Source organism: Lissotriton helveticus, chromosome 3_1, assembly GCF_964261635.1.
Source record: "Lissotriton helveticus chromosome 3_1, aLisHel1.1, whole genome shotgun sequence".
In the NCBI taxonomy this organism is placed as follows: Eukaryota; Metazoa; Chordata; class Amphibia; order Caudata; family Salamandridae; genus Lissotriton; species Lissotriton helveticus.
In genome coordinates this window covers 592,032,381-592,053,915 of record NC_136061.1, presented here as the reverse complement: position 1 = coordinate 592,053,915, position 21,535 = coordinate 592,032,381, and the positions used below count along the sequence as shown (strand labels likewise).

General features: G+C 41.6%; 1 protein-coding gene across 8 annotated transcripts in view; it reads left to right on the top strand.

Annotated features, from left to right (window-relative positions):
* Window positions 1-21,535, top strand: part of KANSL1L (KAT8 regulatory NSL complex subunit 1 like) — a 3,925,143-nt gene that overhangs the window by 2,173,984 nt on the left and 1,729,624 nt on the right. For 7 of the 8 annotated variants that reach the window (XM_078680571.1, XM_078680570.1, XM_078680568.1 and 4 more), the window contains one exon: window positions 13,312-13,449. The exons of the other annotated variant lie outside the window; for it this stretch is intronic. In XM_078680571.1, coding sequence (XP_078536697.1) covers window positions 13,312-13,449 — 138 coding nt within the window. The remainder of the gene's footprint in view (window positions 1-13,311; window positions 13,450-21,535) is intronic. 8 annotated transcript variants of the gene reach the window in all.

The following is a 21,535-nucleotide window of genomic DNA, read 5'->3' as shown; positions in this document are numbered from 1 at the left end:
CGGGAGACCGAAAACACAATGAGGGGGGATGTATCAGATTTTAAAATTCTAATAGCTTGAGCACAATGGTTTAGTCCCAGATTTCTACATAGTGGTACCAGCCAGGCTCTCCGAATTGCGCTATAAGTGGGGCAAAAAAACAAAACATGGGCAATGTCTTCTTTGCTATTGTTGCAGACAGGGCAAATTCCCTCCTCTTGACCTGCCCATTTGCAGGTCAAGGCCCCAAGTGGCAGGCAACCGTGCCTTAATTGTGTATATAGTTTTCTTGCAAGGGGAGGTTCGATTTGGTCCAAAAATTCCTCCCTTCTGGGCACAAGTTTTACCTGCAAGAATTCCGAAGACAACCTGCCCATACTTGGCAGGCGATGCAGCAAACTTAGGTTATAGTGCCTCAGAGAGGCCAGCAGCTCAGTTCTCCGCACCACTGGGCAGCTCTCCGCCGGGGACTCCCATATTTGGGGCATTCCGATGCGATAGGCAATAGTTTTAATGTGGAGCAGCCAGGATATTTTCTTACTCTTCAACGACCCCCAGACAGCGGCGAACTCAGCACTGTAGTACGCAAGCTCAGGTACTGTCCAGAGCCTTCTCCAGTACAGGAGGGGTCGGGCCGCTAGTAGTTCAGAGATGGGCTCCACACCTAGATCAAATCTCAAGGGTATGAGCGGGGTGCTTTGGGGTAGACCATTCAGATTCCTCATAAAGGCCCGTTCAACCCTGAGAAGGCTTACTATGTTTGAATGTCCCCAAAGTTCTGCACCGTAGGTTACAGCAGGTCTAGCTTGAACACTGTAAATTTCAAGCGCTGGGGAGACTGGCTTAAATTGTGTTGACCGCTGGAACTTACCTATACCCCCTAATATCTGTGAGAGCTTTAGGTTGGATTTGGCTACCTGTGGGCCCCAACCAAAGTCCTCAGTCAAGGTGACCCCCAGGTATACAAAGGTTCTCACCCTTTCGAGTGGGGTGCCGTTTAGTGTAGGGCTAGGGCGGGTGCGTTTCGGGGGACCGAAGATCATAAATTTCGTTTTCTCTAGATTAATCTCGAGTCCCCGCGAAGCGCAGAATAAAACAAAACCATCCAGAACCCGCTGGATGCCTGTTGATGTTTGCGACAACAATAGGGTGTCGTCTGCGAACATCAGAGCAGGCACCCGACCTGACGCCAACCAGGGGGCTTTACTATCCCTGACTCTATCTAGTTCCCCCGCCAGACCATTTATGTAAAGACTAAAGAGCGTAGGAGCCAGGGCACAGCCCTGGCGGACGCCTCTAGTTACAGGGAAACGTGCGGATAGTTCCCCGTTCTTCCCGCACCTCACCCGGGCATAGTTCCCTTCATGAAACCGCTTCAGGACCTCCAATAGATAGGGAGGAAGGCTGAGGTCTTTTAGGACCCTCCATAAACTCTCCCTCGGCACAAGGTCGAAAGCGACCCGCAGGTCGACGAAGACCAAGTAGAGGCTGCCACCCTCGATACTTACGGTCTTCCAAAAGAGGACCTGCAGCCTAAAGAGTTGGTCCATGGTCGAGATCCCAGATCTAAAACCGGCCTGCAGGGTAGACATTACTTCATACTCCTCCGCCCATCCCAGTATTCTATCCAGGAGTAACCGGCCCATCAGTTTCTGGGTAGTGTCCAGGAGACTTATTGGTCTATAATTTGACGGCTCCAAAGGGGACCCCTTCTTAAAAATGGGGACAATTTCGGCCCCCGCCCAGGTGTCAGGTATCTTTGCCCCCAATAGGACTGCATTAAATAATACAGTTAGGTACGGGGCCCAGATCTTTGGCTGGGAACGGAAAAGATCACACGGTACCCTGTTGAGGCCTGGCGCTTTGTTAGGGAGTTGTCTAATAATTGCAGTCTCCACCTCCTTAGCCGAGATGCTCTCGCCACTTCTCGGGGCCAACCTCGTCTCGGTGTCCCTATGGTCCACCTGGTATCCCATGCCCAAGGCCCCCCGCAGTCGACACTCGTGCGGGGGGCCTTGGGCAGGAGAGACCCAGGGGGAAATATTGAAGAGCTAAAACAGAAACTCCAATGTTTTAATTGTGGTGAAATTGGACACTGGAAGCGCGAATGTAAGAATCCGCCCAGAAATTTGTTAAAAAATGCATCATTAAATCCACAGATGCAGAATGAGATAAATCAGCAGCAACAGCTACAGCGACAGGTAGTAATTCAGCAAAGTCAGATTCCACAGCCACCACTCCCAAACTGTGTAAATGTGCAGAGATACAGTGCAGAAACAGGATTCAGCGGTGGTGAACAGGTAAACAAATCGCAAAGAGTGAATGTGCCAAATGTTTCTCAACAGTTTTGGTTGAAAGGAGATGGAGGGAGTGAATCTGAGGAATGCTTCTGACGGTGCCTCAGAGAGGAGGAAGAGTGTGTGCTTGGAGCCACTCTTGAGGTAGATCAATCTGGTCCATTTGTTAATGGTAAAGTGAATGATGTAGAAATTACTTTCCTAGTGGATACAGGTGCTACCCGTTCTACTGTTAGATCAGTGGAAATAGAAAACCTTCCTCTCTCTGGTGACAAGATCCAAGTAGTAGGCGTAGCAAATCAGCAAATTAAGACAGATTTAACTGAACCAGTTGAAGTTGAAATAGGCAAATTTAAGGATATGCATAGATTTGTAGTTTGTGACAGCAGTCCTGTAAATCTGTTAGGTAGGGATATTCTCTGCAAGATGAATTGTAAAATATATTGCTCACCGGATGGTATTGAGCTCCAAACTCCAGAAGAAGATGGGCGTTTACAAATTAATAATGTTAATGGTTGAGGCAGAAGAAAGTACATTGTATCCTGTGTTTGATAAAAGTAATTTACCTGAAGAATTAAAAGAGACAGTGAATGTTAAAATTTGGGATTTCACTGGAGATGAAATGGGTTTGATGAAAAATGTAGACCCAGTTAAGGAGCAGATTATCCAAACATTCCTCAGTATAAAATGAAAGCAGAAGTGATTGAAGGAGTTACCCCTGTAATAGAGAAATTCATCAAACAAGGTGTTCTAAAAGAAATTGAGAGCAGTCCATGTAATTCACCGATCATGGGAATTAAAAAGCCAAATGGAACTTTCAGGATTGTTCAAGACCTGAGAAAAATTAATCAAATTGTTGTTCCATGTTGCCCAGTTGTACCAAACCCAGCGGATTCCGTATGATGCAGTATGGTATACAGTTATTGATTTGTGCAATGCATTCTTTACTGTTCCATTGCATCCAGAGAGCCAGCAAATTTTTGCTTTCTGGTTCAAAGAGCGTATCCTAGCATGGTGTCGAATCCCTCAAGGGTACACCGAAAGTCCATCTATTTTTAATCAGCTGCTAAAGAAATCTTTGGAAAATCTAGATTTACCTGGAAAATCTACATTAGTGCAGTATATTGATGATATCCTTGTACCTGCAAAAACAAGAGATAATTGTGTAAAAGATACCGTTACTCTTTTGAATCATCTGGTAGATGATGGACATAAAGTGTCTCCTGCAAAATTACAGTTTTGCAAACAAGAAGTAAAATATCTTGGTCACAGAATTGCAAAGGGAGTCAGACAAGTGACAACAGAAAGAATAAAAATGATTCAAGCAATGCAACCTCCAAAAACACAGAGACAAGTTAGAATGTTCCTAGGAATGGTAGGTTATTGTCGTCAATGGATTAGTGGATTTTCAGTAATCGCAAAACCACTGCAGAGACTGACAAAAGCAGACATAAAAGACCCAATTTGTTTAACAGATACTGAATTAGAAGCTTTTGAACAGTTAAAGAGAAGTTTGTGTGAAGCTACAGCATTGGGAATGCCTGATTATGAAAAAGAATTTGAGCTGTATTACAGTGAAAGAGAAGGATGTGCATTATCAGTTCTGATTCAAAGACATGGAAGACTGAGAAAGCCAATAGCATATTTCTCAGCTGTTCTTGACCCTGTTGCAAAAGCATTACCGGGTTGCTTGAAAGCAGTAGCTGCAACAAGTGTAAATTTGGAACAAAGCGAAGGAATAATAATGGGACTTCCTGTAAAAGTATATGTACCACACTCAGTTGAAATTCTTCTCACTAGAAGTAAAACACAGCATTTGACAAATAGCAGACTAACAAAATATGAAAAGACTATCCTTGGATCGGATAATGTCTCTATTGCAAGATGTGTGAATTTAAATCCTTCCACATTATTACCTGATGGTACTGTAACTGAAGTCAGGGATGAGGTTGATCATGAGTGCCTGGATGTATTAGTATATTGCACTAAACCTAGGCAGGACATAAAAGATGTCCCATTAGAAGAATCAGATTATGTTTTGTTTGTTGATGGTTCATGCTTAAGAACAGATGAAGTGTTCTGAGTGCAGCATATTCGGTGTGCACAGTTGCAGATGTAATTGAAGCCCCTTGTCTCAAAGGAATTCGTTCAGCTCAAGTAGCAGAATTGATTGCTGTGATTCGTGCATGTGAAAAAGGAAAGGAGTTGAAAATTACCATAGTGACTGATAGTCAGTATGGTTATGGCGTAGTCTATGACTAAGGCCAGCTCTGGTCTCAAAGAGGTTATTTAACTTCTGCGGGATCACCAATCAGAAATGCAAAATTGATTAAGAGACTGATCGATGGAATTCAGTTGCCAGAAAAAAATGCAGTTGTAAAATGCACAGCACATAAAAAAGGTGAAGACTATATTACAAAAGGAAACTCATTTGCAGACTCAATCGCAAAATTATGTGCAAAGAATAATATGTCTAATAATCGGGAAAAAGACAATGAACATGTTTTGAACTCACTTATGCTAACATCTGTAGTTGAAACTTGGCAAGGAGTAAAAGAGTTGCAAGATGAGGCAGACGATGAGGAGAAAGACACATGGCTAAAAGCAGGATGCAGACAGAGAGAAGAAGATGAGATTTGGGTTTACAAAGATGACAGACCAGTAATGCCAGACAGCATGATTTCTGACATGGCACGCATGTACCATGGTCCAGGACATATAGGTAGAGATTCGATGATTAGATTGTTTAGACAGACATGGTATAATCCAAAATTCAGAATAATTGCAGAATCCCTTTGTCAGAGGTGTTTAATCTGCCAACAGATCAATCCAGACAGAAAAACAGTTGTGAGCATGGGATCCATAGGACGGGAGGGTGGTCCATTTACCAGATTACAGCTTGAATTCATTGACATGCCTCCCCATAACAAGCTCAGATATGTATTGGTCATAATCTATCTGTTTTCGAGATGGGTGGAAGCGTTCCCAACACGTCACAATGATTCAATCACTGTGGCAAAATTGCTTTTAAGAGAAATCATACCAAGGTATGGATTTCCGGTGACGGTCGGGACTAATCGTGGCACACATTTTGAAAACAGATTGCTAAAATTGATTTGTGAAGCACTGGACATAAAACAAAAGCTACATTGTGCATACAGGCCAGTAGCATCAGGTGTTGTTGAGCAAGTGAATGGTACAATAAAAAACAGAATAGCACAAATGTGTTTAGCAACAGGAATGAAGTGGACTGATGCACTTCCACTTGTTTTGATGTCTTTGAGAAGCATTCCAGATAGAAAAACAGGTTTGAGTCCTCATGAAATCCTTATGGACAGGGTCATGAGGCAAGCATTTGTTCAAGTTGATAAACTGTTGAGCATTAATGATAGCGTCATTATGGATTACTGCAAAAATCTATCTGATGTGGTAACTTCTGTGTTCCATCAGATGGGAACTGAAGTAATTACAAAAGAGAAAGAACAAGCTCTTGATCTGTTACCAGGAGACTGGGTGAGAACAAAAGTACACCGAAGAAGGAACTGCCTAGTACCAAGGTGGCAGAAAGCAAGACAGGTGATATTAGTCACAACAAATGCAGTGAAGTGTAGAGGTCTGAAGAGATGGATTCATGCTAGCCATACCATACGAGTGCCAGCACCTGAAAATCCTGACGAAGGTGATACAACAGCTGATTCAGACTCTGAAGAAGAACCTGAAAGAAATCTAGATCCTGAAGATCGACAAGAAGGTCGACATCTGGAAAATTCAAATGCGAATGAGGCATTGAATGAAGAAATTGAAGAGATTGTAATACAAGATTCTGAAAATGAAGAAGAACTGCTAGATCAAGTAGCAGAAAAAGAGACTGAACAAGTGGTGATTCAAGATCAGGAGAGTACTGAAAAGCAGATTGGAAGCTCTGGAGGAAGGAATGAAAATTCTGAAACTGGTGAATTGGAAGTAATTGAAGAAGAAGACGAAATACCAAGTACCAGCTATAAGGATGATGTTCCTAAAAGAGTGAAACTGCCGAGTAAAGAAGTACCTGGATCTCAAGCTGATAACACAGAAAGTGAAACAGATGAAAGTGAAGATGAATCAAAATTGAAAAGTTCAAGGAAAAGAGCTTGGAGAGTGGAGTATAATCTAGTTGAACCGAAAAAGAAATTATCAAGAAAAGGAGATAATTGGCCAAATGGAAATGAAGGCCTAAAATTTAAGCTAGTGAATAGAACAAAAGAGCAGGTTAATGAGATCTCAAGTCAAAAGGAAGAACATTCTAATAAGATAAGACAAGCAGGAAAGAAAATTGAAGTGATAAACAGAAGAGCAAAAAGAGTGATAAAACCAAATCAAAAGTACAAGTCACCTGAGTGGACTTATATAATTATCCCGCCAGTAGTAGAAGTAAATGATAGTCAAGAAGATTTAGATGATGCCAGTGATAATGATTGATTTTATTGGTTTCATGACACAAGGTTGAAGAAATTGTGTTAGGTGACACAAGGTTGAAGAAATTGTGTTAGCTGGAAAACACATTGATGTATGACATAAGGTCGAAGAGAAGCTGTTAGAAAATATTTAAAAAAAAGAGGGGTGTATATTTAGAATTTTACATTTATAATTTTATTTTTGTTTAAAAGTAAAGATGCCTTCTACTAATAATAATTCGAGATGCTCAATTTTCAGTTTTAGTTTAGTCTTAGTTTGGTTAATTTTAGCTGTCATTTTCCCTTTTGGAATAGATAAAGAGATGTATAAAACTAATATGACTAGTAAAATTGTGGTTAATCATGATAAAAATGATGAGACTAATAAATGTATTGTACATAAACCAGAGATTCACCAAGATAGATCTGTAGGAGATTTTTCTAGTAATACTTTCTCAAGACTTTTATCTGAATATGTTAAGGTGATGGATGCAAAAGATTGCTACATTTGTGTGAAATTGCCTACATCTGTTTCTGAGGGTGTAACATATAACATGCTTCCTCTTACTTATAGCATAACTTGTAGTGTAATAGCTAGTTTGTTTTATCAAACAGGTTGTTTAGAGTACTATTACTCAGACTTTGATGAGATTTTCGCAAATCTCAAAGTTGAAAATAGCTTGAATAAAGTGAAACATGCTAAACAGATGAGGGAATTTTTCTTAGTGACCAGTGAACTAACTTATGAGTATGCTTTTAAAAATAATTTAACATGCAAGTTGAGAACGGAAGAGAAAACATTCTTAAATATGGTGGTAGAGATAAGGGCAATTTACAAGCGAAATGAGATGCTGAAACAAACTAAATCTAAATTTTGGCAAAAGGAAGATGAAAAGCTCAATGGTAGAAATAAAAATTTTGCAATTCAAATAGATGAACCTGTTAGTGGAAAATTATGTATAAGAAGAGATAATACTTTGTTTGATAATTACTTTGTAGGTGCAAGTCAATGTGAAGATACTTATCGTATTTTAGGGGGATGAGGATTTAAAGGAGGCAAAGATCCAATTTTTCCTGGAATTTATTTTGTGTGTGGGAATAAAGCTTATTACAATCTTCCTGACCACTGGTATGGGACCTGTTATGTGGGTTTAGTTTTTCCAAAGATTTTTCATGTAGATAGAAATGTAAAGGGTTCATTTGAAATTGGCAACATCTGAATAGATTCAGAAGGGAAAGTTTTTCAGAAATTTTGGGAGACATATTTGGTGCAGTAATACCCATGGTAGGAATAACTTTGAATGCAAATAAAATCAGAAGAATGTCTACAATTGTTGATAGATTGTCCACAGATACTGGTAGTGGATTTCAATTAGTGAACACAGAACTTATTGCTAAGAGAACTATGGTAATGCAGAATCGTCTTACTCTAGACATTTTGCTAGCAAAAGAGGGTGGAGTCTGCGGAATTTTACATGTCCAACATTGCTGTACATATATCCCGGATAAGAGTCAGAATATAGAAATGTACATTAAGAATATTACAGAGATACATAATGAGATTGAACCTTTAGAAGATGATAGTTTTTCAGAACGTTTAAGCAAAAGAATTACAGCAATTAAACACTGGTTTCAAGAGATTGGCAGTTCAATTATAGGTAAAATAGTTTTTCCTTTAATAGTTATAGCTATAGTGATACTTTTGTTAAAAATTAGTTGCATGATACACAGAAGAAGAAAACATGTTTTAGAGAAGAAAAGGATTTACAATCTGAGAAAATAAAAAGAAAAAGAAATAGAATTAGAAGAGTTTCGGAGAACTCAATATGAGAGTTGCAGGAAAACAGATGAATCTAAAGTCTAGAAATACTAATATTAAGAAGGTCCAAAACATGTTCAAGAGTTGAAAATGTATACATTTTTGGGTATTGTTTGGTGATTTTGAAATCACCAGATGAGGGAGTTGATGGAGCAAGGTGAAGAACAAAATGTTGTTCAAACTTGCAAAGTTAGTCTCCCATAATAATAGTAATTGAATTAATAAGCATGTGGTGAAAGAACTAATCAACTTAGTTTAAGAATTTATTCATCAGTACACGCGTTATTAACTAATGTGCTTTATGTTGCAAATGCGAAGAAAAATAATAAATTAACCATGTCTATTGTCTTTGTCAGTATTAATGCGGCTGTTTAACTAATGGCATGTGCTTATTTTGTGTGCTTATGTTATGTCTTTTCTGTGACAAAAGCTCGCGGAGATTCGTCCAGTTCAAAGAAGAAAAGTAAATATAATGCTGCTTTTATGTGCTTTGCCAGGTAACATTTTAACGGGATTAATTAGTAAAGGGGGTGGGTAACAGAAAGGGTCTCAATTCTTTAATTAATTGATGTCTTGTGTTTGTTTAATAAGAATTTCCAAAGTGAGGCCTAAAGATCGTTCAAGGAAATGGCTGACAGAGTTGCAGTTCCGAAAGCTTGTCCAGAGTGGAGCCTAGGACATGCGCAGTTGTGAAGATTTTTACCACGCTGACATCAATATTTGAAAAAGCAGTTCTTTCGTTGTGCTGAACGTGCTCTTGGGGAAATGGCTCAAGGACAGGTACTAAGTGTGTCTGCCAAGGCTATGAAGATAAAGATTGAAATTCGAGGAAAAAGTATCATTCTTGAGGAAGCCGAAAGACGTCGAAATGAGAGACAATATGGCTTATATAAGAGCCTGGACTTGGTCAAGAAACGGTAGGGACCTGATGCTTTTTATCATGGACTGACACAGGACAGCCAATGAGAAGCTTGAATTTCTAAGAAAAAATGTAAAATGTAGAAAGTTTAGTTAGAAAGAAAGGTATAAAACCTGACGTTATGAGCAGGAGGGCACTCCTCGCTTTCCGATTCCTGATTGACGTGACATGTGTTGGACTCTTGGCTCACGTAAGGACAGCAGACTTTAATTGATTTTTCCTTTCTAGGTGTAGAGGGAATTAGACAGGGAAATAGATTTAGGGAATGGAAACTGTTATTCTGCTAATGATTAGTGCTTTCTGATTTTGGTTTATAAGTGTCAGTCTAATAAATCATTTCCTTTTTAAAATGCTGCTTTCTTATTTGCTAATGAAATAAAGATTCTTAACGTAAATGCTCTGACTTTGAAAAATAAAGCTAATAAAAATTAGATTTGAAATGACAAGCTGGTCTTGTTTATTCATGGTCTAGTTTCCATCAGTTGATCCAATCACCTTAGTGGCTTAATTATAAATTATATTTGTTTAAAAAACCATGGTGAGAATAGACAAACTGAAGTTGTATATAAATATGTAAATAATTTGTGAATAGTTATTAATTAAGCCACATGATTCAGTTGCTCAAAAATTGTCTTGTTGTTTTATGGGCCTTATATGTGTTTTATGATTAATGGTGAGTGTTTGTGAGAGAGTTTTTCATTAGGAGCACTGGATCAGTAGCTAAGAATATTATAGTTATTGCGAGGCTGTGAATAAAGTGGGCGCAATGTTAATAAATGAAAGTTTTCGGTGGCCCTGCACATTATAGGTATTGCGCGGCTGTGAATAAAGTGGGCGACATGTTAATAAATAAAAGTATTCTGCGGCCGTGTACATTATAGGTCTTGCGCTGCTATGAATAATGCCGGCACCATGTTAATAAACAAGGAGTTCCTAAACATGACAGCCAACAGCCACATCGCAATGAAACTGGTTGGTTGGGGCTGCTTCCGATAAAAACGCAAGTGATGCATTGGACCATCAACCAATAAGGAGGCCGGAAATCGTAAATGAGCCAATTGCAAGCAGCAGCCAAGCAGAGGTGGGATTACCCTCGCTATATGAATTACTAGAAGTCTCGGAGAGACTGTGCATGTGCGCTGCCTACGCGCGACCTAAAAAGGAGTTCAACCGGGATCTCTGAACTTCCACCTATGGGCTGAACTAATGACCTGGAATCCCTGCCCTGAAAGGAACTATCTTTGGGACTCTATTACGACCGTAGGAGCTGAAAACCTGTGGGAGACTGCAGCCTCTCATCAATGTTATAAATGACGAATGTATAAAACAAGTAAACAAGCCTCCCTGATAGCAGACAAGGCAACATTGGCAAGCCGAGTTCATGAATGATTTATACTACACAGCTACACCAGGGCTGTAGTACAACTTTACCTGCACACATAATTCACCAAGTTGGTGAAATATGGATACTTAAGCTTTTTTTTTAGGGTTCTTCCGTCACTTTTACGTCTTCCACCCTGCAAACAAAGTCCAGTTGTAACATCGTGCAGGCCATATACCGGGCAGGGAAGACCTACTGCATTTGATTTGTACATCCAAACATCTCATGTCTGAACGAAAGAGCATGCTCCACACGCTTTTCAACGCTGTTGGTATTTGTAGATGTAGACAGGCGAACATGGCATGCTTTGTGGCAGAGGAACTAGACCTTAATTGTCTATGGGAAAAAGGTTTGAAACTCGTGGAAAAAAAACAACAAGCTCAAGAGAAGGAGGCAAAAAGTTCAGGGGTGCAAATGTAAGCATTTGAATCTAGCCTGGAATAAAAGGCAATTTTTAAACTACACTAGACAGCTTTTTAGTGACTGCATTGCACCAACACTATTGTTATATCACTTCTCGTCTAAAATTCTGTATGGCTCAGTAGATTGTTTTAACCCAGGATGAAATTGTGTTTGAATCTTGAATTTTATATATACTGTTTTTGTCTTAGTTCTGTTTCTGGAATTAGATATTACATATTTTAAGTTTATATCAAAATGCAGATTGGACACAGACACTTTACGATGTTCTTGGGTCCTACATAATATTAATGGACTGGCTTCCATATTATTTGGTTATTATTTTTTACTTGTTTTCATATATTATGCCTCTTGCTTTTGCTTTACTTGTTGTGCTATTTGTTACACTTGAAGCAAGAAAAAAACTGCATCAGATTGTTTCGAAAAATAATTAAATGTAATGATTTCAACTGTTAATGTCAGGGAATAAGTTCATCCAGGCCTGTTGGACTTAATTAACTGTTAATAGTGTATTGTGGGAAAGACTGCAAATGAACATTTTACGGCTGATAGTATGTGTGCAAAATGTACATTTATATGGTATATCATTGCTTGTGTGTTTTATTTTAGCTGATTCTTACTGTCTGCTGCTCTTCTTCTTATTTTGGGTTTGTATGGTATGGTTGTTATGGTTTTATTGTTTGGTGTTTTTCCTTGCAACCCAGAAGGATAACTGATAAACTTGAAACTCTATGATCAGTCCTACCAGAATTTAATTCATTGACCATCCTTTACAGTCAAAGGCAATGTTGTGTGTAGACTGTAACACATTGATAAATTGATTTCATATCAGAATATTGTAAACAGAAAATTGCCTGAGAGAAACATGTTATCCTAAATATTGTTTACAGATTAATACCTCATTAAGAGTTAACAGGACTATATTTTTGTAAATGATATTTAGGACACAACATGTCTGTCGGACGATATTTTGGGTACCAGAATTCTTACATATAACTTGATAGATGTATATAAACCCTACTCTAACAGGCGTTGTCTGTTATTGTCGGTGTCCATAACATCTGTGCCAGTGACTTAAAAAAATGAACGTTATATTTTTTCATAGCATTACATTCATGCCAACTACCATCCAAACTTGGCCTCTGAGATGGATATTTTATATTGGGCTGCATTAGTACAAACTAGTAGCTGATAGACTTAGGGCCTGATTTAGAGTATGGTGGAGAGGCTACTCTGTCATAAATCTGTCAGCTACCCAGTTTGCGGTATTACAAGTGCATTATATCCAATGGCACTTGTAATATGGTGGATGGTATATATGTCACATTTGTGAGGAGTAAAATATCCCCGAACTCTAAATCAGGTCCTTAATTACTTTGATCCAGAGACCATTTTGTATTTTTGTCCTCAGGTTCAAGTAATAGTAAATCCTGTATACACATCCAGCTTAAAAAAGAAGCAGAGAACATGCTGCATTACTCGTAATCTAATATTTGCCTTTCGAACCAGAAACAAAAGAACCATTGGCAAAGTCAACAGGCTCGCCTACAAGATTTTTTTATCTCGCGTTACACAGCAGGAAAGTTGCAGTGGAGCATGACTGAAAGTAAAGAAAAAAAGTGGTATGACTTGGTGTCGGAGTCTGGCTGCATCACAGAGCTTTTTTTCTGCTCTCGGCTGTGCTGTACAGCAGCCGCGCTACTGTGCATGACTAAAAACATTGACAAAGACAATATCTGTCACATAGGCGTGACCTATTGGCTTTGTAATGCTTGCTAGAAAACAAGTAAACCAGTCTGTGTCGTTTTGGCCTCTCTCTAAACAGGAGGTGTCTTTGCCTCTAATAAAATGTGTTCTCCTAAGTAGGCAAGGATTTAAGCCAGGTAAGTGAATAGTTGAAGACAGGGTGCAGTTTCTATCAAGGCGCGAAAAACTGTACTCAAGAGAACCAGAAAGCATGTTGAAAAAGGAATACTCCTTCTATAGCCTTTTTTTCTAGTTTTTAAGATTGAGTTAATATCACATTTGCAGTTTCATTATTTTCATTTATCATCTCATTGTAGGATCTGAGCAGGATAGTAAATCAAATAAACAGTGGGCTGATGATTACACATCCTGTTTCAAGCCTCATGCCAACTTTGATCTTCTCAAACAGTTTTCCGAGCTAAGACAGAGGAGTCATGCAAGTGAGACAGACACAGGTACAATGACTGAAATAAATAGTAGAATGCATTTTATTGGCAGGACCAGACTCTATATATGCAGCTATTTAATGCAGAGTTCATTATTTGATAAGAAACGATCAAGCCTGCGGGTGAACATTACAGAATGTAATCTATTTGCCACTTGAAAGAAACATTCTATTGTAATTAAAAATTGTCTGAATTAAAAGTTGGCAAGATATTGAAGATAGTACAGTTCAAATACAGGTTAACAAGGCGCTTACTCATCCTACCTTCACTTATGTAGTTGACTAACATATGTAAGCCATTTCTATTTTAACTGTTTCTCTCACCGAACATCCCTTAGTTTGTAATTCTGAGCAGGTCCTCTGTAGAAAGAATTTGATGGTTATTTCTCTTCACTATTCGGGGTCCCTTTCTGTTGGGCCTAGTGTCACATTAGGTTTCCTTCCATTAATACACATGTAGGAAAATCAGTCAGAACTAGATGTATGATATTTATTGCATTGGGGCCGTTTCCTAGTTGGCCATAAGTTGAGTCTAGAAAAATAAAAAGATGATGGACGGAATGCTGAACATTGTCAAACAGTCACCCCCAGTCACAGATATGTGTTAAATCCATAGATTTTTTTGCTCACCATGCCATCTCAGTTTGGACACAACTATATGAAAATCGGTCTTCACCCTGCTCCCCATGGGAATAGTCCAGCCCAAACTGCCAGGCTAGCTTGAATCCACTGGCATAGTGAGCATGGGATCCACGTCTGGTCTTACCCTTCCCACTTATGGTAACAAAAGATGATCGGCATGTTCAACATTCCGTCCCTACAGCCTATCATTAATATTGACTTACAGTACTGATTATGCATCATCAAGGTAAGCAGTAACTCTTCACTCCCAAATGTAAATTACAGTGACAATATTTGATAACTATTAATTATGCAGTTGATACAAGTGCAGCTCAATATTTTTGACTTCAGTAATTTACATACAACAGGTTCGAACTAAAATAGTTGACTTCCAAAATAAACCAGTGGCTCCCTTGCCTCCAACAGATACCTCTCTTCCAGAATAAAAATGCCTGCTCCCTTCTCTTCCTGTACGTAAACAAGCCAACCATACACTCAGTTGTTCCTTACCGGGAGGGTGGGAGGGACCTTGAAAGAAGGTGAAGGAGAAGGAGAAGGGCTAGGAGTAATGCCATTATCGGTAAGTAATAAATGCATAACCTCCCATCCCTCCCTCACCTTCCTCCTTAACCAATGAGTCATAGCAAGACAAAATTTAATCTGGCCATCTGTATAATAAATATCCAACTTTAATAGAGTGCCCAGAACATATACAGAAATACCTCTATTCCCTCATAGAGGACAAAACTCTGTGACCTAATACATTTTCCAGACGTACCAGCTCAGCAATCTGATAGTGTTGAACAAAAGTAGAGGAAGTGGACCAAATTGTTGCTCTACAAATCTCCATTACTGAAATCCCCTGCAACTCAGCCACTGTTGCCACCACACTGCACGTAGACTGCCCATGAACACCCAGGGTAGGAACCACATTATTCAGCTCATATGCAAACAAAACCATGGGTAGCATAGATGGCTTTTCTCCTTTCTTAGCATCACCAAAATGTAGAAATATTGTGTCTCATTTACGGTTTCACAGCAAAGACAGCACCATGTCCAAACAGTGCAACTTGCACTTCTCATCAGAGGGTGGCTCTGGACAAAATGGCGGCAGGATCACCTCCTGACTCGCATGAAAAGCTGAATTGACTTTATGTACAAATGAGGGAACCAGAACCAGGACAATGCTGTCTTGAAACACCTTACAGAAAGGAAACTTGCAGGATAAGGCCACCATCTCCCCCAAGTGCATGGCAGAATTAGTGGTTACTAGAAAACAAGTCTTAAATGTTAAAAGTTTCAAATCAATAATCTCAAGGGGTTCAAATGGAGACCCAGTCAAGGCATTCAATACAAACTGCAGATTCCAAATAGGGAAAAAATGAACCGGTCTAGGAAGCATGTTCAACAGTCCCTGAAAAAAACTTGGCATCAGCCCTGTCATCCTTTAGCTTCTGCCAAGAACCATGAAATGCCTGAAACACCGCCCACTGAACCTCCAAAGTGGTAACCGACAGACCCAAGATAGCACCATCCTGTAAAAACTGCTTAACCAAAAATAGATGTGCTACCAAATCAGCTAAGTACTTTCGGAGTTATAGATTTTTTTGGTATTAGCAAACATAAAATAATGATTTTGAGGTAGGAGCATCAAACGTGATAATGTTATCCTGTGGGAGAAACATTCACTTCATAGAAATACTTGCAAACGGTTCACAGGGTTCTTTTCCAGGAATTAAGGGGCTTAGGAGCCAAGGTCCAGGAAGCCACCAGCAGTTCTGTTTTACCCCTAGTGAGTCTGGGTGCAGATGTGTTGATCATGTTAGTGGCATTGAGCATGGCACGGTAAAGTCAATGGAGAAGTACCTGCAAAAGAAAGGCTGCAAGTGGGGACTGGGGGACCAGTCCGGCGAACCCTAAGGGGGGATCGACTTTTAAGGGTCTCTGGAGCACGAAGACACCATCAGTTTACGTGGACCCAGGCTGGGGGGCTCCGGTGCAGAGTTGTTTTGTCCAATGTGTCATTCAAGTCAGAGGCTCTCACTTGGTATCTGTGACCTGGAGAGGGAGTGAAAACAATCGTTTAGGGACACTTTCGGTGATGACCTTAGAGATCCTGATGTACCTTGTTCATAGCTGCCAAGGTTTCAGATTGCCATGTATGACATTTTAAAAAGGTGAGTGAAATTATGAGTGACATTTCAACGACTATGAGTGACACTTTCTCGCGAACAAAAATCATGCAATTAAGACAATGGAAACTTCTAAATATCAGAAATTACAGCCACTTGAGCAACAAGAAACTCCAAGAACTTCTTGAAACTGTTGCAGGGCACCCGAAAAGGAAGGAGACTTACCAGAAAGAATTCTACCTAACCTACATACATACTGATTATAAACACAGGAGTTTTTTTTCAATTTAGTTGCATCTATTTTATGCTGCTAGTACCTGTTGTACATAAGTTGCAAGCATTGATGCACCACCAGAGCACGACGTGCTGACATTTACATAAAAATAAGTGACACCAGCATCGCGTGCGCAGCGCTGCGTGGGGGCTGAGTGTGACTTACTTTATGAAGAGTGACCTGCTGCTGCCCAGCACTGCCAGTGCTGTCTTCATGATAAGGCAGAGCTGCTGCTGTCCACTCAAGTCAGTCGGCCACACTCCTCGCCTCGACCGCTCCTCCCCCCCCGGTCGCGCTCGTCCTCCTGATGGGGCTGGCCAACCCAGAGCTGACTTTCGCCGGCACAGCTGCCTGCCAGGAGGTCAAGTTAACTGCTGCTGCAGGGCTGGTTTTGCGGGGCGCAGGCGGCCGGGCAATCGATCATGCGGCCAGACCCCTGCGGCCGCGGCGGCCGGCCTGCCATCATGAGAGAGGCTGTGAGCAGCAGGCAAGCAGCCTGCACTTTCAGATCCTCAGCTGCTTTACTAACTTCCTGTTCCTGGGTGGTACGTGATGGCACTCTACCGCCGCACATCCGGATTAAAATCCTGCCCCCCCTGGTGACACGGTCGGTGATTGGCTGGCTAATACGGACTGAGAGGGCAGGCAGCCCGGCCCCCTGCTGTGTCTAATGAGCCGTGCTGGCGCTGCAGCTGCACCATTGCCGCATTCTGTTTCCAGGGCAACAGGCAGCTCCTGGGATACATAGACAGTGCAGTCGATACATTTGTAGCGCCCGGCTCTCAGAGCTGAGCGCTGCAGTGCAGTCTGGTTAACTTTTTAGGGACACACGGAAGTAGGCGCACCTCGGAGCAGCAGAGAGAGCCACGGGCACAGTGACAGAGGCGCCGCTGGTGGCTCGCCTGGCAGCAGGTGCAAAATGCGTGACATTGCATTTCAGTGCGGTGATGCGGATCACCGCACTGAAATGTGTGAGCGTCACACCTGTTGCGTGACGCTTGGCAGGACTGCTTGTTGGCAGGTTAATGTTGGCGTTGGTGTGGCGTGGCCAAGATGGCCGCTAGAGCAGTCACAATCTCAGGAGCTCCGAGTCCCGCTGGTTAAATAATCCTTGAAAATTGTCCTGCAAGTCCAGCTGCCACATGCCAGAGTAGTTGCCCCGAGCCTACAATACATAGGTGGCCTGGATTGGTACGAAAACACTGAAGAGTGGCCGGTGGTGCCCGGGAGAGGAGACCAGAAAGATCATGCCCGTGGGTGCGGCCTGCCACTGGAGTGGCTGCCTGCATCGGGCCTTGCGTAGGGACGCGGAGGGTGCTTCCCTGCATATTGGAATCATTGGCCGGAGCTGAGAGCTGCCACTGCTGCGGGCGAGTCAAGCCGTGGTCTGCTTTGGCTCCACAGGCGCAGAGACGAAGCCATGGGCGGGACCTGATGATGACGGGGCCTGCGCTGGCACTCCAGGTACGGGCCTCTGGTGAGAATCGTAGGGCTTGGCCTGCAAGTGCGCCCTGAAATCCGGAGCGGTGAATGCCATCGAGGCCTGGCTGGGGGATAGTGCGAGCGGCCTGCTTTGCAGGGGGAACGCCGACAGACACAAGAGCCTCCCGGCACTGCAGCTAGGACCTAGATAAGCCTTCAAATGGTATATAGGTGACTACTGTGCTGGGCGCTTATGTATCATGGGTGGAGCTGCGCCCTCTACCTATTTTTCACCCCGCTTCACCTGTTTCACTACTTTCTAGCTTCTCTGCTGTGTTACATCTCACTGAGTCTATCATCTTTCCCTGACTTTAATGTGTTAGTCTGAATAGCTGTGGTATAAGTGTGTCGAATGATTTGGTTAGTGGATGAGTGTTGAAAGCATGGCTTTATGCATGGAGGCCAAGCGATGAGGTGGAATGCCAAGTGACCCACGGCTGTGGCTTGACGCATGTAAACTCTCTCTGGCTGTAATTATATTTTGGATGACTGAGAGTGTAGTGTATGCATGTTAGTTGGTAGTGTCTGCAACTGTCAGACCATAACAGCAATTTGATATTTTGTGTTCTGAGATATGATACTAATGTCAATGTAGTTCTAATGATATTGTAGGGATCTGGGAAGGGGAGAAGGTTTTCAGGGGGTTACAGGAATTGGGTATGCAAAAATTGTTGAGACAGTGTTTACCTGGGGGGAGAGGACAACTAAAATGTTGCAGGGGAAAATTTCAGGTTTTTGCCAGCAGTGACTGTGACGATCCATAGAGCGGAAATGATGGGGCCGGATGCAGATAGCCAGTCAGATGTGACAATTTAAGATAATAACATGGAGCGTGAGGGGGCTTAACTTGTACATTAAGGGATACCGAGTACAGACTTGCATGTGCAGCCAATGGGCACAAATAGCAATAGTGCAGGAGACCCATTTATTAGATCCCGAAATCCAAAAACTACATAAGAAATGGAGAGGTCAACTGTATACTTCCACATTTTCCATATATACAAGTAGGGTACTAGTGTGGGTAGCACCCCAAGTCCACTTTCAGATGCATAATTACACAGCAGATGTAGATGGCAGAACTAGAAAACTTCTCATCTGGGCGGGAAACTTCAACTGCATAATTGATGGCAGAATCCATAGACATCGCCCAAAAATGCACACCAAGCCTAACATGACTACTGCACTGCAGGAAGTGATGCATCGCCTGCTATACATAGATATTTGGTGAGAGACCCACCCAGAGTTGCAGTGAAATACCTTCTTTACGCCGGCTCGAGAAGTCTCCAGTAGATTAGACAGATTTCTCCTCTCTGGCGAGGCCATACCAGCTGCCATATAGACCTGTATCCTTACACAATTTCTTCCTGCCCGCACCGCAGTCCTGCTCGAGTAGGGTCCAGTTTGTGCCAGGTCGAAGCTGCCCATTTGGCGGCTAAGTCCTGATGTGCTTCGGGACCCTATGTTCTGAATGGAACTCAGAGATTCAATCGCTGGATTCTTTAACTCGATCTGGTCCACCGCCAAATCCAGAGGAATAGAAAGGGACACACTAAAGTGGTGATCAAATGGGAGCCCCTCGCCAAAGTTGGGGGGACAAGACGCAAGCTAGAACGAGACTTGAAAGAAGCGGAAGACAAACTGACTCCTTATTGTGGCCCCCCCCAGTGAGTGAAATATGGGACAGATTCTACTGTCTCATCAAGCGGGAATATAGCCAGCTTTTATATAAAGAAGGCGACAAATCGGGAAGAGTCCTAGCATGGTTACTTAAGAGGGAATGTCCGCCTCCGCTGACCCTTACGCAAACACACCCAGACAGGACAGTAATAAATACACAGGCAGCAATTAACAGCTGCTTTCACGATCACCTAGCCGCAATATACCTTGAACTCCCAGAGACCGACCAGCTCACCAACCTTGATTTCCTCAGGGACATACCTCTCCCTCGAATTATGGGAGAACAGGCACAGGCCCTTGGGGCAACAATTCAGTTAGATGAATTACGCAAGGCTGTGGAGTATGGCCAGATACAAAGCCCCAAGTCCAGACAACCTACCAGTAGAACTTTACCACACGTACAGTGACTTAATACTCCCTAGATTATTAGAGACCCTGCAAGAAGCTAAGGTAACTGGAATCATTCAACAATCTATGAGAAATGCCAGCATATTTATGCTCCAAAAACAAGGCATAGACGTGCGGGACCTGGGATCAAATAGGCCCCTATCAATCCTGGGCGTTGACGCAAAAATACTAGCCAAAATTCTCGCCTCTTGCCTCAGCCTTGTCGTGTCCCACCTGGTCCATGAAGACCAGTGTGGATTTCTACCGGTAAGGGGAATGTACATGAATATTTGCTGCCTCTCACATGCGCTGCACTCACTGACTCAAATAACAAAAGAAAATGCCAATACTGATACGTTTATTCAATGAAAATTATCATCCACATCAAGAGAAGAAATTCAAGATCGGGTATTGCTACTTAGTCGCAATTTTATTTTTTCAAATTTCAACCATTATTACAACATTTATCTGTTCTTAAAAAGGGAAAGCATAACAAAAAGTTGGGACAATTCAAGACACATCAAAATACATTCAATAAACACTACATACATCCAAACACCCCAATCATATCCCAGTCAAAAAAGACATTCAACACTTTCATACCAGAATCAAACATGACACATCATTAGGGTACAATAAAAAGACAGGAATACAAAAATACAAACTCGGTCTGCAAAAATTAAACAAGACTTTTTGTTCAATACTTTGAAACTAGTACATTCCAATGGATTTATAAGTTTGGCGTTATTCTTTGGAAGTTAATACAATGATAGGAAATGTACAGAAGGTGAACCGGAGTATAATGTTACTAGTAACTCCTAAACACTTGGGCAGACCGGTTCAGAATGGCCTACGCGTTTCGAATCCCCTTTTATTCCACAAGGATTCTCATCAGGGCCTCAAACACTGCAAGTGTGAAAAAAGAAAAATAGAAAAGGATATTTACAATCAAAGAAACTGCATGTGTGAAAAATTCAGTTCAGAGAAGTAGTATTAAAAATCTTAGAGAGGGCACATCAGAAATCCAACTACTCAGTCCACACCTATCTAAAGTACATACTGAGCTAAATAGCACGCAATTATACAGAATGGTCTTTGGAAGTATACTCTTGCCGCCTGTGGGAATATAGCAAAAGGGCGGAATACGGACACTACCTCTTCAGTTTTAGATAACTAATAATTCCTCAAGATACACATGATGCCTACTTCGCATAGGGTATTGTAATTACTTACCAACCCACAACCTGGAAGAAGGTCCTGGGAGGAAAGAAGAGAACAGGGTGGGCTTCTCAGGACAAGCAACCTATAGACAAAAAAGTCAAGGAAAACGGGTGGCTGTTATCCGGATACCTCAAACTACGCACTGAGCTGCCATGTAAACATAGGCCATCTGGAGAACGGAAACTTCGTCCTAAATCCAAGCCCACATCGTAAGCGCTGCGTCACAGAGTACGCATTAGATTAGCGTCAGACTTTATAAAGAACAGTGAACTCAGTATAATACACGGGAGAATCACAGTACC